At 46.6% G+C, this 18,110-nt stretch overlaps 1 protein-coding gene across 2 annotated transcripts in view; it reads right to left on the reverse strand.

The window, feature by feature from the left end:
* The window catches only part of rdgB (retinal degeneration B), a 63,626-nt gene extending 46,094 nt beyond the window's left edge, over positions 1–17,532 (reverse strand). For both annotated transcript variants that reach the window (XM_075889052.1, XM_075889051.1), the window contains exons 1-5: positions 17,165–17,532; positions 12,964–13,096; positions 11,250–11,453; positions 5,310–5,570; positions 2,792–2,997 (exon numbers count right to left, since the gene is read on the reverse strand). In XM_075889052.1, coding sequence (XP_075745167.1) covers positions 2,792–2,997; positions 5,310–5,570; positions 11,250–11,453; positions 12,964–13,096; positions 17,165–17,242 — 882 coding nt within the window. In that variant the 5' untranslated portion in view covers positions 17,243–17,532. The remainder of the gene's footprint in view (positions 1–2,791; positions 2,998–5,309; positions 5,571–11,249; positions 11,454–12,963; positions 13,097–17,164) is intronic.
* Positions 17,533–18,110: the final 578 nt, after the last annotated feature.

Here is an 18,110-nt window from a genome sequence, read left to right on the forward strand (position 1 = left end):
GTGGGCTACCCAAAAATTAGCCTGTTACCTCTACGGAACTTCTTTTGTCTTCGTCACTGACCACTGCCCACTGACATGGCTATCGCGAATGTCGGGAAAGAATCTACGACTACTACGTTGGAGCCTTGCGCTTCAGGAGCTTAACTTCACTGTGAAGTATAAGAAGGGTTCCGCGAATGCCAATGTTGACACATTAAGCAGAGCTTTTTAGCTTTTTTTTTGCTTTTGCTTTCTTTTGTGTTCAGTTGAGGGACGTTTTTCCGTAATGGTTTTAAGTGGTCTTTTGAGTAATCGAAGTTTTTAGCTATGAGCAAAAGTATTAGTGTGGTTGCCGTTTAAGAAAAAAAAAGCGTAGGTGCATTCTGGCACATTTGAAAGACCGGCCTGGTTGCCGAAAACTCATTGCCGGCGCTTGCTGGTTCTAGAGGTTGGTCTTTGTGGTTTCAATGGTGTTGGAAGACTGCGGTTACTGTGATCTCTCCCGTCGAGCAGCTGATACTACCCGACGTCCGAGATCTTCCCGTCGGCGGAGGAGCTGTAGCGATCAAGCTATGCCTTGACCCAGCGGATCATTCGCCCTGCCGGACCAGTGCCAAAAGGATAGTCTCGCCACGGCTGGACGGACGAAGCAACAGGGACCGACTACACGAGACGGCGCCCACTGATTGACAGCGGCGCCAACTGTGTGGAATGTTGCAAAAGAGGGTTATGGAGCCGCCGTTCTATCTCCCGCCTGGGCCCCGCATCACGTTGGCGCGTTAACCAGCAGACGACGACAACGCTGGTCAAAGGGCTCTCCCCAGAGGATTTCACGAACCTGGCACCTCTCGAAAGAGCGCGCTAAAATCTTCCTGTGGGAACGCAGCGCGAGGCCGGCACCAAAAGGGTCGAGGCGCCCGTGCGTCTTCCACTCTCCCCCTCCCTGTTCTACGGCAGCTCTGCGACTAGTGGCAAGGGTCTGTGTATGTGCAAGCCAGTGTTGTGCCTCTATGAACATACATTTCCGAGGGCAGTACTTCACTGAGAGGAACTTCCACATCACCATTGGTCCGCATTGTTTTGTGTAGTGATCCCCAACCTAGGGACCTAGGGAATGGGGGTCAACAAAAAGGGCGTGCAGCGCCTCGCCCAACTCTCTTCTGTCTTCATCTCGACAACTCACTGTAAAGATGTAAATAAATCCGTTGAGTTTGCTCAAAGCTCTCCCCTAGTCCTTGGCTCGACGGAGCGACGGCGACCGGCCCCGCTACCCGCAGACTGCGGTCGCCACGATGCGCTACACCACCTGATTTTCCAGACTTTTTACCGCTAACTGCGGACTCAAAATCACTCAATTACCGCCATTTTGGTTGTTTTCATACCCTTAAATCCACCGCGCCTTGGCTGCCGTACCCTCGAAACTGCAAATGCCGCAATCCAGCACAAGCCGATTCGTTTCCAGCTGTAACTTAGTCAAACCTGTGGCCACAGCCGCATGGTGTTCTGCCTGTGCTCAGACAGTAGGAAAAGCTATGCAGTTGACCTAAGGTCTTCCTTCGGCATGCTTGCAGAATCATGGGAAGCAGTGAGGCGACAGACCCTTTAGAACTGTTTTTGCCACGCGAGCTTCACACTGGAAACCGTGGAACACTGTCCAAACGAAAATAAGCTAGTTTTTTTTGTGTTAGCAGTAGTCCCAGCTACATGAGATATTTTTTTTCTTTTCTTTCTTCTTTTGTTTAAAAATATAAGTAGCTCTTTTTGGAGCGACCTAAACGGCACATTTGCTGAATTGCAATAAGAATCCTGTACTCCTGCCGTGACCCTCTCCGTCAGCGAAAAATACCCATTAAAAAGTGCGTTCTCGCTTGCATTCACTTTTCGGACTGCCCAATTTCCCGGACGTTTTCGTGGACCCTTGAGGGTACGGGAAATTGGACATCAACTGTAACAATGCTACAATGTCACCAGCATCACTTCTTTCTGTGCTGCAACTCTACACGCCTGTATTTCTGAACGAAGAGCGAGCCCTTCATCTGCTGTTGTGCAAGACGGCTACGACCTATATCAAATCCACTACAATAGACACAGTCACAGCTATAGACTAATGAAGTGGTGCTACTTCCTCCTCTTCAGCTGCTTGTAACCACAGGGCTAATTTCACAGCTTGACCGCTAACAAAATGACAAGGACACTGAAAGGACAACAACACTCGTGTTGTCACTCCTTTCATAGTATTTGTCTTTATCGTAGTGGTCGAGATGTTAAGCAGTAAACTCCAACTAGGCTAGATCCGAATTCTGATTCTGAATCAAGCTTGCAGAGCCAACAGAACAGATGAGGTGAAAGGCACACCACTAAACCATCAAAAAGAAAAAAACACCTGCCGCACATAGCTCGCGGGATGTCTGTGGTGTGGTTTAACAATGGCACCTTCTGCACATGCCAGATGTGAGGAAGAAGGAGTGGGGTTGGTGACTTTGGGGAAGGGAAAAGTGGCGGTGTGCTTCTTGCTCCTCTTCAGCTGCTCATAATCAGTGAGCCAAGCTTGCAGAACCAACAAGACACACGAGATGAAAGAAAGGCACACCACTAAACCATCAACAAGAACAAGAGCAACACCAACCGCATAAATCTCGCAAGATGTCAATAATTTGATTTCGTACTGTTGCTTTCTGAACACGGCAGGCGCGAGGAAGAAGCTGGGTTGTGGTGAGACAGGGGGAGGAAAGGGTGATGGCAGCTGGAGTGCGGAGGGCAGCAGCGACCATGTGTGCGCATGTTTCCCGCCTCAGGAGAAGGCAGCGCCCACCTTGGGGATGGAGGCGGCAGAGCAGGAGTGAGCCAGGGCTTCTTCCTCGTCCCCTTCCTCGCTGACCTTGTCGGCAGCCATCTTGCGCGCCAGGGCTTCCTGGGTCTCACGCTCGATCTGCCGGATGTCATCCATTGTGAGACCCACCCACTCGTCCTGCCAGGCCCACGCCTGTCGGTGAGCACGCAGCATGGTCTTGCGCAGCGCTGCGACATGAAAGTGAACGCATGGCTGCCACGTGACATGACCACTGTTGGCACGCATGTAACATAACAATCGGGGTCTTGCATCCCAAAACCATGACATAAATACGAGGGATGCCATAGTAGAGGGCTCTGGAAATTCGAGCCTCCTAGGGTTTCTTAACGGGCACCTAAATCGAAAGACACGGGCCTCTAGCATTGCATCTCCATTGCAAATGGGTTTGACACCGCAACCTCCTGGTCATTCAGTCGAGCGCCATAACCACAAGACAACCATTGCAGGTCGATAATTGTTGACACTCCCACCAGATCATGTGCAACATCGTGCGACCATTGATGCTTGGGCTAGACCACGTCAGGTACTAGATCACGTCAGATCATGTCAGCACCCATCCTTATGTTTTCTTTTCTTCGTCAAATGTTGCCGCTGTTAATTCAGTCTGAGACATGCACCGACTTACCTCCTTTACGCCACATGTGTCTCAGCACAATAGGTAACCCCCTTTTTACCATGCTCAGCGGTAATTCTGTTTCCTGCCTGTACTGTCTTAATGGAAACTTATTGCAAATATGCAGAACGCTATGGCTTTTTTTACCGAACATAAATACAGTACAGTACCCATTCTATGCTGTGCTACAACATAATTCACAAGGCGTTTTTAAGCTGGCCATAAGATGAAAGGGTTTAAACATTGATTGCAGCTTCAATTTCATAATGAAATATTGGGAGCACAATCTAACGAGACACAGAGGAGGAGACAAACAAGCGTGTTTGTCTCCTCCTTTTCATCCCGTTAGTTCATGCTCCAAATATTTCATTAAAAATATGTAGTACCAACTAGCCCTCCTACCAACCCTTCCACAGCTGCGAAGAGATCGTCATATTGTATTTTCCTGCATCTGCATTCCTCTGCTATTCCACTCTCTCTTTACTTTATTCTTTTTCTCTGTAGTGAAAAGCACAAGACCATCTTTGTGAAGTCATTGTTGAACCTACAAGGAGTACCATGAAATCCTTGTACACTAACTCAAGCTCAAGGAGGACTCAGAATTTTGTTTGAATTATCAGACCAAGGACAACATACTGACTAGCGTTGTCATGTTCATTGTTCCTCAGGGCCACAGAAACATCGCAGACAGCTCTTTCACTGGCAGTAAAATTTTCAGACATCAGCAATCATACTTGCATGTGTGCATTTAATTACATGAACACATGGATGTGCATGTAATTAAAGGGCTAAATGTGTTGTTTTTTTGCAATAATGAAAACCCCTTGCCAATTTAAGGTCACTTTCCCGCATAACACCATTGTATCGCGGCAAAAACGACATTAAAACATTTCAGACGCATTTTTGTTTTGTTTTCTTTTTTTTTAGATGCGAAACAGCTTACGGCAGAATTCAATCCAGTGTGCGGCGTGACCACCCTTACTGTGCATGCATGTCTCTCCCTATTTCTTCTTTTCTACGCTTCTCTCTCTCTCCCGAGTCACCGGCAAAGGTAACGTAATGCTTCCTCCGCAGAGCGGTGTCCACAACTCCACTGTGCATGTGCATTCTCCTCTCCCCTCTCCTACACTCCCCTCCGTCCTACGCTCCCCCAAAAATGTGTTTCACATTTTTGTGAGATGGAACACATCTACTTTGGTTGCACGGGACCACGTTAAATGTCTCTAGCGTGTTGGTTGAGGGACCGGCTGTTTAGCAGAGCTATAGTCATGGTCACCGGCAGCGCTAACAGCAGCGATCACCGGCATCAAGCGATGGTCACTGGCAGCGTAAATCAGGTAGAAGTTCTGAATGATGGTGCACCTGCTTAAGGCGACGTAGACGAGTTTCGATGGGTGCTGTTCACCGTCTCATCGCTGCTTCGCATTCACACATTGGTTCTCTCTAGTGGGAGATGATGCAACTTCTTTTTTCGTTCTCAATAAGTGTGGGATGGCTGGTGCACGTGTTTTGGCTAGTTTGGCCGCTTCATAAACAAGAATTCAACGTTATTTGTGACTGTTACACAAAAGCGTGAATGTTCAGTTAGAAGCAACAAAGGCAGCTGATATTTCCAGACATGAAACAGCAAAAAGTGTGAACAAACTGAATTTGTGCAATGGGGCAGTTTGAAGTAAACAGCTTTAAAATACATTGAAAATAGAGTGGGCTAACCAAAAATCTGAGATTTCTTTGAACTAACAGAAAGTTTGAATTCTCGAAGTTAGAATCATTGAGACTACTGAACTTCAGATTCGTGTGTTTATGCTAACTTTCTAGCAGGTCATCTGTAATGGAAACAGCGTAGTGAATACAGTGGGCACTGACCTACATCGTGGATGAACTTCTCAATCTTGCTTTGCATGCCCCAGTAGCGGAATTCCACCCGACAGAGCTTATAGGCACACATGATGATCCCATCACCAGGAGGAGGCGCCGGCGTCCCCAACTGCCGGTGGTCAAGGTAAGCCTGAAGCCAGTCGTCATCCAAGGGACCACGTGATGTCTTGGCTGAGATATAGAGCTTTGGGTCCTCCTCACGGACATAGTCTGAACCAGTCAGCTGGTCCTTCACGACATCAATCACATCTGCACCATAAAATTTGCTCCGTTTTGTTAGTCTGTAAAGGCCCACATAGTTACATGATCACCGTATGGCGTTACCAGTCATGAATTGGTATATACATATTTTTTCGGGCATCACCCGCACTTTCAACAACGATTCGCTCAAAATTTTCTAAAAATTTTTGCCGCGTATTGCCGCAAAGCTAGCTTCCTTGCAAAGTTGAGAAGCACAGCCATGAAGCCACCTTTGCGGACCAGAATTTGCGATTTTATCATGACTTTAGTTCCAAGTGTAAAGGCTTATTTTTTTGTGCAGGTTATGTACAAGAAAACACTAATGAGAACTTAATTGATTTTACCGTCAATGTACTAGTGTACTGTTGCATATTATCATTTTGCTGAAGGCATAACCATGATCGACGAGTCGTTTGACCTGCCGCCTCATGCGAGCCACGTCAAAAGTACCATTTTTTTTTGCTCAAAGAGAATTGAAATGGAAACAAATTGGCATTAAGTTTTCAGCATGAGATTCGATTCTATTAATACACAAATAGAACATCAATGATAGCAGGATAAATCCTTAGAACATGGGGTGTTTCGACAATTTTTCTCCGTTTCATGATACTATCTGGCCCTGAACTTGTACTTTACAGTATAAATAGGTATTTAATAACTAAAATTTGAGATTAATTACTATAAAACACATGGATAAAAACATTATGACACGATTTTCCTTGCACATGGTTATCAAGCATCTCAGAACAATGTTGTGCAGATTTGACTTATGTACAGACAGTTCCCCAAAGGTTGCACTTGAAAGGGATAAAGAATGCAAAACGCCTGTGTTGTATATTGGTCTGTTTGGTTTCGGTTCCACGATCACTGCCGCTGGTGGCGCCAGTGTTGTTTATGTATATAAGCATGCGCAAGTTGGAATAAAGGAGCTTTTGTTCCGATGGGCACTCAAGTTGTCTAGTCGTTCATTCACCGGCAGCACACGCCGCCACTACATTGGCAACGAGGGTGCTCGTTTAGGAGGGGGGCTGATTTTCGTCATTTTCGCCGACTGTTTCCCGCACCATGAGTGTCTCCGGACTGGCACCACCGCCCCCGTTCCTGCCCATGCCTGGCCGCCCTGCTGTTGCCTGGCCACAATGGATCCGCATCTTCGAGAATTTTCTGCTCGCAGCTGGTGTTTCGGACTGTGCGCCGGACCGTCGCAAGGCTCTCCTAATCCACAGCTTCGGCGTAGAAGGCCAGTGCATATTTCACACACTGTCGCTTCAGTCTTCGGCCAACGCAAAGTCCGGTGAGCCAACTACTGATACGGATTCGGGAAATGTCAAGTACACTTCTCAGACACAGCATGAAGCGTCATCGTACGATACCGCTGTTGCAGCGCTGCATGTGCACTTCACGACAACAACAAATTATGTGGTCGAACGGCACCGGTTCGGTAGGCGCGTGCAGCAAGTCGGTGAAACAATCAATGAGTACATTACCGCGTGACGTGAGCTTTCTGCTACATGCTCTTTTCCTTCACGGGAAGATTCCTTGCGTGACCAGTTCGTTGCGGGCATATTATCTCGGAACTTGCGCGAGCGGTTGCTGCTTGAAGGGTCTTCTCTTTCGTTTGCTCGAGCTGTACTAATAGCGACGCAGTTTGAGCAGGCAACCAATGATTGCAAAGAATTTGCTACTGCAGGTGTTCAGAGCATAAATGCTCGCGAAAACACCCCTCCGCCCGCATCTTCTGCTAGCGACCCCTCGAAGCAATCGCGCAGCCAACAGGGCCAGCGTTACCGCTGCGGTCCACCTTGGCACAACGCATCTTCATTCCGCTGCCCCGCCAAAAACAAGCGGTGTCATGGTTGCGGTATTATGGGTCATTTTTGCTCAGTCTGTAACAGAAACACCGCTCCTGTTCGTGAACTAGATGACGAAAGTTCGATAACAGAAGTATTGAGCATTCTTGCCGTGACGACATCCACTCGTCTCGCAATCTACGTATCGGTAGCAGTTGGGGAAACGAAGTTAACTTTCCTCGTGGATTCAGGGTCATCAGTATCGATTTTGACGCATGACCTATTTAGGCAGCATTTTGCAGGTCGGCAGCTTTCAGCTGCTCGAATTAGACTACTGAACTATTCGAAGAAACCCATTCCAGTGTGCGGTGGCTTCTTTGCCGATGTCATGTACAATAACTGCACAACAAAGCTTCTTTTTTATGTCGTTGAACAAGGCACCTCGCTTTTGGGTATTGATGCAATTAGGGCGCTCAGTTGCTTTCGCGTTTCGAGTCCTTTCGCCAGCTGAGAGGAAATATTCGGTAGGAGAACGGGAAGCGTTGGCCTCAGGGCGTGCGAGCGGTGACACGTGCACTTGTGGGGACGCCACTTCACGTTGCTCACTGATCATCAAGCCTTGGTGGCATTGCTTTCAACCCAAGGAACAGGGAGGCGCCCCTTGCGGGTAGTGCAATGGACAGAGCGCCTACTACCGTACAACTATACAGTCGAGTACCGCAAGGGGTCACAAAACCAACTGGCAGACGCACTCTCACGCCTGCCCGCGTCCTCTTTCCAGGAAGAAGAAACGCTGTTTGACGAGGTTGTATCAGTTGTCGGAATTCCTTCCTGCATTACCAGAGAACAGTTTGAGCAGTCCCAATTGCAGATAGCGCACTGCAACAAAGCAAAAGCTATGTGCAATCGTTGTGGCCTGCACACAAATCGTTATCGGCCGAGCTTCAGCCATTCTTCAAAGTACATGACGAACTTTCTGTGGTAGACAATCTTATCTTGCGTGGCAAATGGCTCGTGGTTCCCACGTCACTCACACAGCAGGTAATCGCTGCAGCACATGAGTCGCATCCCGGAGTGGTGCGAACAAAAGCGCGGCTGCGAGAAAAGTATTGGTGGCCGGGCATGGACCGCCAAGTCGAGCTAGCTATTCAGATGTGTAGCATATGCCAGGAAGCAGACAAGAGCGTCAAGGTGCGAGCTACACCCTTGCAACCAGTCCCCTTTCCAGAGCAGCCATGGATATTGTAGGCCCATTTGAGAGGGCGCCCTAGATTATTACCGTAATTACTCGAATCTAACGCGCACCTTTTTTCCGGTTAAGCGAGTTCATAAATCGCATGCGCGTTAGAATCGAGTACGAACAAAAAATTACGGTCAATCTATTGCCATCGCAAATCCAAAATGGCCGCCCCCTACGTGCGTCGGCATGGTGCGTCGGCTATTTCTGCCTATGTGTTTACCATGTGCGGCACTTCGTACGTGTTCTGAGGAGTTCGTCATCTAGTAGTGCATTAGCATCGACGACGTGAAAGGGCCGACTCCAAAAACTCAAGTGCACCACGATGCCGCTTTTAAAAGAAAAGTCATCGCGTGTACAGAAATGGACGGAAGTCGGGCCGCATCGCGGTCGTTCCCGAAACGTGCGTGCGGGACCGGCGGAAACAAAAGCAGATTGTCGACAGCAAAGCTTCACGCAAAGGCTTCAGTGAACCACAGCAGGGTCGGTTTCCGCAAATTAAAGAGCTGCTCCGCGAGTATGTGCTTGAGGAGCGAGCGGCACAGCAGCCCGTGACGACAGAACTGCTCCAAGTGCGGGCTATGCAATTGGTCTTAGAAAAAAGTCTAATGCGGAGCCAGTTTAAAGCGAGCAGGTGCTGGCTAATTAACTATATGAAGAGGAAAGGCTCTTCCCTTCGAAGGGGAACATGCATATGCGAAAACTTTTGCGGAGAAGTACGATGAAAAGCTTTACAGTTTTCAAAGGTTCGTCCTAAACTTGCGGCGCAACAACGGCTACCTGCTTGGGCAAATCTGGAATGCCGATCAGACGCCTCTTTACTTCGACATGCCTGGCACCACAACTGTCGAGAAGAAGGGGGCAAAGCAAGTTCGCGTGCTGACATCGGTCCACGGTAAAACTACAGTGACGGCAATGCTCTGTTACACGTCAGATGGGCACAACCTTCGCCCGTACCTCATATTTAGATGGAAGACAATCCCGAAAGGAATCGTTTTTTCGAGTGGTGTGATCGTGCGGGCCAGCGAAAAAAAATGGGTGCGCGTTGCAATCGATGTCTTACGTTTTTTTTTTTTTTTCGCGGTGGAAATCGGGTGCGCGTTACAATCGAGGGCGCGGTAGAATCGAGTAAATACGGTATTCCAAATGGCCCGAAGTGCATTTCTGTAGCGAGACGACAACCAGCACAGTAATACGCTTCTTAGTCGCTGTGTTCGCCCGTGAAGGCTACCCAGAAGAGGTTATTTGCGATAACGGTCCATAGTTTGCATCTCGGGAGTTGGAGGTATTTCTTCAAGATCGGGGCATCCAGGTCAAACATTCGTCCGTATACTATCCACAAGGAAACGGCCAAGTGGAGCGCTTTAACAGAGTATTAAAAAGCTTCATTCAAGTGGCGGTTCTTGAGCAGCGACCTTTGCACCAGGCGGTAACAGAGTATCTGGGTGTTTACCGATGCAAACCGCATGCTACAACGGCAAGGGCTCCAGCTCTTCTGCTACACGGGCGGCTGCCAAGAACTCGGTTTGATGTCGTCGGGCATCCGTCGGTAACCTTCTTTGATGACCCTGACTCGGAACTCCGGCGCTTACGTGAGCGGGTAAAGCAAAAGCAACAGAGCAGCAAACGATACTTGGACGCTCGGAGGGCTGCAAGAGAAACCAGAGTTAACGCTGGTGACTTCGTCAGAGAGAAGAAACCCACAACTAGATTTAAAGGCGACCTGGAATTCAGCCACCCAAGAGAAGTGATCAGCAGGAAGGGACCATCTTTTTTTCACCTGGCTGACGGCAAAACATGGAATGCATCCAAGTTTTCAAAGGTGCCACGAGCCTCTGCCGCCTTTTATACGTGGGGAGGAAACGGTACAGCTAGGGGGGAAGGATCTCCGCCTACATGCGGGGGCCCCACCCCAGAGATAACTACCAGGACTTCAGCTGCTGCTCCTTCGGCTGCGCAGGCACCCACGTCTTCTGCGTGCGCTGCGCACGCACCCACGTCTTCTGCGTACGCTGCGCAGGCACCTACGTCTCCTGAGTACGCTGCACAGGCATCCACGTCTCCTTCAGCTGCGCAGGCACCCCCGTCTCCTGCGTACGCTGCGCAGGCACCTACGTCTCCTTCGGCTGCGCAGGCGCACGGGTCGCCTGCTGCGACGCAGTCAGCCAAGTCTCAAGGAGCAGTCACACAACAACGCAGGGTGCAACCACCAAGAAAGAGACTACCACTGGAGCGTTATGGCTACTAGGTGTAGCAAGAGAAGTTGTGCTAAAGTGAATGAAACGGACGTATCTAGTGCGGTGGATTCCTTTTGTAAACTGTGTGATTTTATAGTACTAAATAGTTACGTTCATTGTACAGGTTGTATTTTGGTATAGTGTTTTTTTGCATATGTGCTAACACACTAAACTACTAAATCACTAATAAATACAGCTGTTTTTAAGGAAGGGAATGTGTTGTATATTGGTCTGTTTGGTTTCGGTTCCACGATCACTGCCGCTGGTGGCGCCAGTGTTGTTTATGTATATAAGCATGCGCAAGTTGGAATAAAGGGGCTTTTGTTCTGATAGGCACCCAAGTTGTCTAGTCGTTCATTCACCGGCGGCACACGCCGCCACTACAGCCTGCAAGGAATTTCAGAAATGCCTGTCGGCCACTCACCAACTTGCAAGTTGCGCAGTTCTGACCCGGACAGCTCAAACACATTTTCCTGTTCACCGGCGTCGGCAAAGTACTTGGTCTCAATCTCAAGGTAGAAGCGCTCGATGAACGGGCACGTGTAACGTGTCTTGGTGTAAGGGTATGCATTCCAGGCTTCCTCTTCCACAGTCAGGGCAGACTTTGGCAGCAGGGCCTTGAACCAGCCTGCAAATGATGGCACGCAACATGTTGACAATAAAGATGTGTGCGTGTTGAAAAACTTTATATAAGGTTCAGCAACTATAAACATTTAGTTTTAGTCCGCCTTTGTGGCGTAGCGGTTATGGAGCTCGGCTGCTGACACGAAGCTCGCGGGTTTGATTCCGGCTGCTGCAGTCATTTTTATGGAGGCAAAATGACGAAGGCATGTGTACTATGCGATGTCAGTGCACGCTCAGGAACACCACATGGTCGAACTTTCCGGAGCCCTCCATTATGGCGTCCCTCATAATCATATAGTGGTTTCGGGATGTGAAACCCCCGATATTAATACATTTCATTTGTTTTATTTAGTAACACCCTACAGGACACTGAGAGGCATAGTGTGAGTAAGTCAGATACTACAATTGAATATATCATGTGTTTATATATTGCATGGATAACAGAACTCATACAGTGTCACAGAGTGAAGAAATTTCCATGTTACCAAATGATACAGATGTTAGAAAAAAGAACTGAAAAAAATTAACAAATAAGTAAAAAAATAGGAAGAAGTTGACTGACATGAAAATTTGCACAGAAAAAATTTACATTGCCCTCAAAAAAACAATACAATTATGACATTACTTATTACATAACATTCACACAAGTGCATGACAGTGTAATGAAAAAGCAAACTAAAGTATACTGAAAAAAAAAAAAAAACTTGCATACAAGATTTGTCACCCGTTAAAGGGAAAAAAAACTAAGTGCAGTGCGGAAAAAATTAAATATTGTATGGCCACTGAGTGCAAGAAGAGTCATGGTTTCTCAGTCATGCACCTTCTTTAAGAGGTTATGTCAAGGGGAGACATATGACAGGTAAGTGTGGTTGTCAGGTCCTGATACACCATAATTGCCGAATTGCTAGTCAGCCAAATAATTACCTTGATGGAAAAATCAAAACATCTCAGTCATGACTTCTCAGCGAAGGTAATTGATGTCTTTCAGGTTAGCAGCCAAAGACCATAACTACTGCACTTCTGTAGGGGCCCATTTATATTAATGTATCATATTATTATTGTATTTGTTCATTATACTTTTTTTCTATTGGTTTATCTTGTCACAAAACATTGAACATACTTTTTCTTTACCAATGTCCACTGTAATGCCTTTTCTCAGAGCGTACAATAAATGAAATTAAATGAACATACTCAAGCGGTACTCTAAGATACGCTGCAATCGCTAAGCTGGATCACCAGGCCAAACCCTTATACTGAAACTAAAATCTACCACAACATCAAGATTTTATTATGAGAACTAACTGCACTGGGGACAAGACACCAGGATAGAAGAAGACATGACAAATAATTCAAGTTCTCAAAATAATATCTTATTAACTAGCCTCACAACAAATGTTTCTTGGGTTAACATCAAGATCACATACTTCCACAGAATATATTGAAATTATCAGGTAATTACTTAAAGCAAAGAACACACACATAAACACACAAAAAAGAGAGGTGTGATGACTCACCAGGCAAGTGGCTTCCAATGTGATAAATCTTGTGGGTGTACTGGCCCGAACCTCCCGGTCCATCAGTGTAGGGCTCGTTCACCATAATTTCCACTCCGCTGCCGACTCCTTTGCTTTCTTCACGGCTCTTTTTCTGCATGTCACAACGCACCAGGCATGCCATTAATTGCCAGCCACGCAGCTTATGTTGAGCATGATTGATTATATTACCCTAACATTTGATTGCACTTTATCTTCTTGGGTTGCTTCCGTTCTTAATTGCAGATGAAATCCCGCAGTGTCATATCCTTCAACAACTTTAAAGCATTTTTGCAAATATAATCTACATTTTGCAAAACCTGAAAGACATTCATGAAATTACAAAAGCCAGTTTCCATCAGTAACTAGCTAGTGATGGCACATTACTAGTAACCAGTTACCTTTTCAAATAACTTCCAACCATACGTTTTTTCACTTGAGTAATTTGTACTGTCGCACTATTATTCTCCACATAGGAAGACCAATGTCCCATTGTTAAGAGTACATGGTACATGCACATGCTTGTCTCTAACAAATACCATCTAAAAAACAAAACAAAAAGCTCCAGGCCTACGCAGAATGTGCAGAACAGTCACAGTGAAAGCTGGAAAAGCAGCCTTTCAGAGCCTTTTTTTAAACATTCTTTAGGTAACTGCTACAAGCACACTTGCAGGGTACCCAAAAACGTCATAAATCATGATTTTTGTGCAGTAGGGAAGCATTCTTCGTTTCCACCTTGACCTCGGCACATGGAACACATTCATAGGAGGAAACTGGCTGATTACAAAGGCATTCACTATGCACCTTTCTTCATCCTTCTTTGGAGAAGCGTGCTTTGGAGATTCATGCCACTTGTCTGACTTGCTGTATGTCGTATAAAGCATAATCCCAAAAGGACCAACTTTAAACTCAAGTTACATATACAAATGCACATGGCATGATAAAACAACTATACACAGACACTTCTTCGGTCTGTTAAGTCATTTGAAATAGCAGCTCAAGCACTGATCATGGTAGAGAGTAAAATTTATTCTAATGCATGTGCACATGGATTTCATTACAGCATTTTTCAATCTATAAGCAGCTCTCGCAATCAATGCTGCAAAGAGCAATTTCATGAAGCAAGCAAGTATTATGTTGCGAAGAGCAGACATCTGGAGTGGAAAAGGAAAATTAAAGCGTGTTACAAAATAAAGTTGGATCTGAAGAAAAAAATAAAAGATACATAAATACAGAAAAACTTAAAAGCTATGTGGCTCTAAATATGACATTTTAATAAATATTAAGCTAGCTTTTCATAGCTGTTCTTTTATTCCTCCTATATTATTATTTATTTATTTATTATTTATTTATTATCCAGAAAGAGTCTTTTTTTATGGGTTGCTTACATATAACTCATCCTAGCCATCCTCCTTAAGGCAGTTTCTTAGATTAAAGTCAATAAAACAATTTGCATGTGACCACATTGCATTCCAGAGTGAAAACACTGAGCACTAAAAAAAAGCAGGATTACCTCCAGCAATAAACGTTACTACAATATTTACAAAGGACAAATGAGCGAGCCTTGATGTCCTGAATCCACAGAGCAGTTGGCTGTAAGAACCAGCTTACTTTCTTCTCTTTTAGTGTAGGCCTATTTTGAAATGCTGCACCACTTTCATGTCTTGCTGCTGTCAGTGGCCAATAAACAAACCCACGACGTTGTTCATCATTAGTAGCAGATTGCCTTCACCAATGAGGCCCCATTATTATATCTAAACACTGTGCACAGGTAACAAATATGCATTAATTGATACAATAAACAAAATTAGGGCTTGTAAATATGAATATAATGCATATAATCCTACAAGACATTTTCTTATGTAAACTTTGTCAGGCAGGTCAGTGCATTTGCAAAGTACAGTGGCACTTGGACAATGTCAGTTCCTCAACACAAAGTGTAAATTCTCATTCGCTATGGTATTAATTTTTTTAATTGAAATGTAAGAAATCATGAAATAGTACCTGTGTACTCTACACAGCTCGCATGCATATCTTCCTTGTGCATATGAAAAGAAGAACAGGCATTATTGCCTGCTTTATTTCCGCATCGACTTGACAGGCAAGAACCGACAGCTTCGAGTGAATATGGCATCTGGTTACGGTCATAGATCTGACGCCAGAGATGACATCAGTAGATGAGATCAGTAGTATTTTTTTTTTTTTCCATTCAGAGCTATAAAGAAAGTTTATTAGGAAAAATCAGAGAGGTTGGCCTGAGCTTGCATGCTCCAGTCAGCTACTTTGTACAGTAAAAAAGTTCAGGTGTCAAAAGAAGCATGAAGTATGACGATAGGTACCAAAAAAGTAATGTCCATATACTACTGCCAATGTCTGTGTGCTGCAACAGGCTTCGAAAAGATATAGTGCAAAGCGAGATGTGCTACCCATTCCAATCGCTTCTGCATTACAACCTCTTATAAGCCCTCATAACTGCCCATCATGCTTAGAAGTATCTTTTATAAACTTTTTAGATTCATGAACGTGTCTGCAAACATGTTACTGGGATGATGTTTACAATTTTGCATTTGGGCCTCGCCATGTGCTTTCATAAAAACTAGCCCCCATTTTTTTTGGACCTATGTGTGTTTCAAATAAATAAAAGCAAATATTGCAATAAAAAACGCTTCTGTGATGTGTGTTAGGATCAGTTAAGCATAGCTTCAAGGAGTACTCGCCCGTTCATTTAAGGTAGCAATCTCTAAAAGTCATTCTTTGCTACTGACGCAGCCAGCGCCGACGCGAAAAAGCTCAAATGTTAGCTCCTGTAAAGACGGCTGACATTTCTCAAGGAAGGCACATCTGCCCGCCAGAGCTGAAGGTTGGCCTCACTTTCTGGATCACACTCTCCGAAAATACGCCTGTTTAGATTCAACGACCAATCAAAGCCTGCGCTCTATTTAACTCCCCTGCATAAACTTCCACGAGTTCCGACGCGTTTCATCACCGCCGAACACGCGAACAAGCACAAACGAGCGAGAGCAAAGGACAAATAAACCTTTCCAGACAGAGCCTTTTGGTGGCTCCACGCATGGGTCCAAAGATTGCGCTGTTTACGTTGTCTCGACCGGTACACTCGACAAAGGAAAAGGGGCCTTGTCTCTTACGAGCCACTTTGCAACAAACAGGGGTAACTTTTTTTAGGTCGTTCTGTAGATGTACGCGTCCTTGAGCATTTCATATACGGACGCCAGCGTCAACCAAAGAGATAGAGAACTCGTAGAGCGTGGCTTTAATACGCAGCCAAGGTCAAGGACTCGGAATTCAGTTTGCAGTGCGCCCGGACAACAAACACGGAAGAGAATCTAGGTACAGAAAGAGCAGACAAGAGACGTGTTACATGGCTAATCTGCATGCTATGAGAGCGCACGAACACGTGCTGTAAACGCAAACAAACGTACGACACTGTTGGAATGCCCCCTTCTTTTTAATCGCCAGCATGATACTCTTAATTGGCATCTAAATATACGACGTAGTAGAAACGCGTATGCCTCTGTTTCAAAAGGTTAATTTCGCGTTTAAGTGGAGGATGGGCTAAAGCAAGACGTCAGAAATGCTGCCGATGTCACTGTCACCGGGGAATACACACGTTCCGAGCCGAGAGGAAATGCCGCTACGTCACTCTCCGCTGTTTTGACAGCTCGAGCGGGAGGAACTTCACCGGAGCGCAGAGACGATCATACTGCACACGCACGTACTATCCACCCATCTGCCGGTTACGACTGACTGCATCAAAACCGAAAAGGCACACCGGCGCGTCCTTCGACATATCTGTCAGAGCATGGCGCAAGGAGAGCTTACATGAGTATACGCGCGAGATCACTCATGTGCGGCTGAGCGCAGAGATAGAGCGACGAAGGCGCGATAACGAAACCCGGTAATGCACTTCAGTTTCGAACACGCAATCGCGGTCAAGGCGCACCTTGTTTTTATCGATGCAAACACATCGCAGAGACGTAACGAGCTTTTACATCAGAGATAGCGGCTAGCGGTACGTAGCACCGCACCTATACCGCCGTAGCTAGGCGACCACAGAGGCGCCCGATATACCGCAGTCGGCGATGTCTTCGGCGCAGGGCCCTCAATAACCTGTCGCATCGCGCGCACGTTGGGTCGGCAAGAAGAAGCGAATTTCACTACTCACGGCGATCATGTAGAGCTGCGCTACCCGGTACTCCTCGACCGACAGGGGCAGCGGGATCCTGTACTCTTTGAGCAACATGTTCCGGCCGCCACGCTCGACCGCCGACGTCGGTGGTGTCGAGCGGCGCCCGAAGTCAAAGGGCGCCTCTCGCGCTCACGGGTCCAGTTCAGGCGGCCTCTGGAATCCGTAAACGATTGCCGGCTCGCGCTGCGGGCCGTCCATATCCGTCGCTGCTGGCCGGATGATCCCCCGAGACCAACACTACGGAAGAAGCATCACTCCGCACAGCAGTTCGACAAGCCAGCGTACAACACGGACGCCTGGCTCGCTCGCGCTACCACCGCCGTACAGCTTGTTTGGCTGCTCGCCGCCACTGCTGCTGCTACGATGGCTGCGACATTTGTTTACGAAAAACGCCGCATGATGGAGCCACTATCACAGTTGTGACGTCGTCGACGCGTAGACGCTGACGTCGGTCCGGATTCCAAGTTAAAAAGTGGTTCGTGCAAATGCGCGCTGGCACGTCAGTGTGTTTATTTCGCGCCCCTGTACGGTCCCAGTTTTGGTTTTTCCTATCTCTCATCAGCCGTGAGCGACACAAGGCCTGCTCACCTTTCATTTCTGTGCAGCTGTTTTTTTTTTTTTTCTCCTCGTGTACTTCTTTGGAAGAGGACCGAGAGCATCCTTCTCAAGAGAAAGAGAGAGAAAAAAACTATATGCGGCAGCTAAAGCTATCTTAGGTGAATGTGTTGTCCGTATCGAAGCACATACACCTGACATTTCCGAGGGCTGGCAGAAAATTTAGCAGCACAAAGAAGAAGCGGCAGGGTTGGCACAGACGTCACCGCGGCGTTTGACCTATACGACTGCATCACGTCGTCCTTTTGAAACATGTTATTGCACCGGTCCTCTTGATTAATATAAGGAGCATCACCTATGGCTTGGA

This window comes from Rhipicephalus microplus, chromosome 3, assembly GCF_043290135.1.
Source record: "Rhipicephalus microplus isolate Deutch F79 chromosome 3, USDA_Rmic, whole genome shotgun sequence".
Classification (NCBI taxonomy): Eukaryota; Metazoa; Arthropoda; class Arachnida; order Ixodida; family Ixodidae; genus Rhipicephalus; species Rhipicephalus microplus.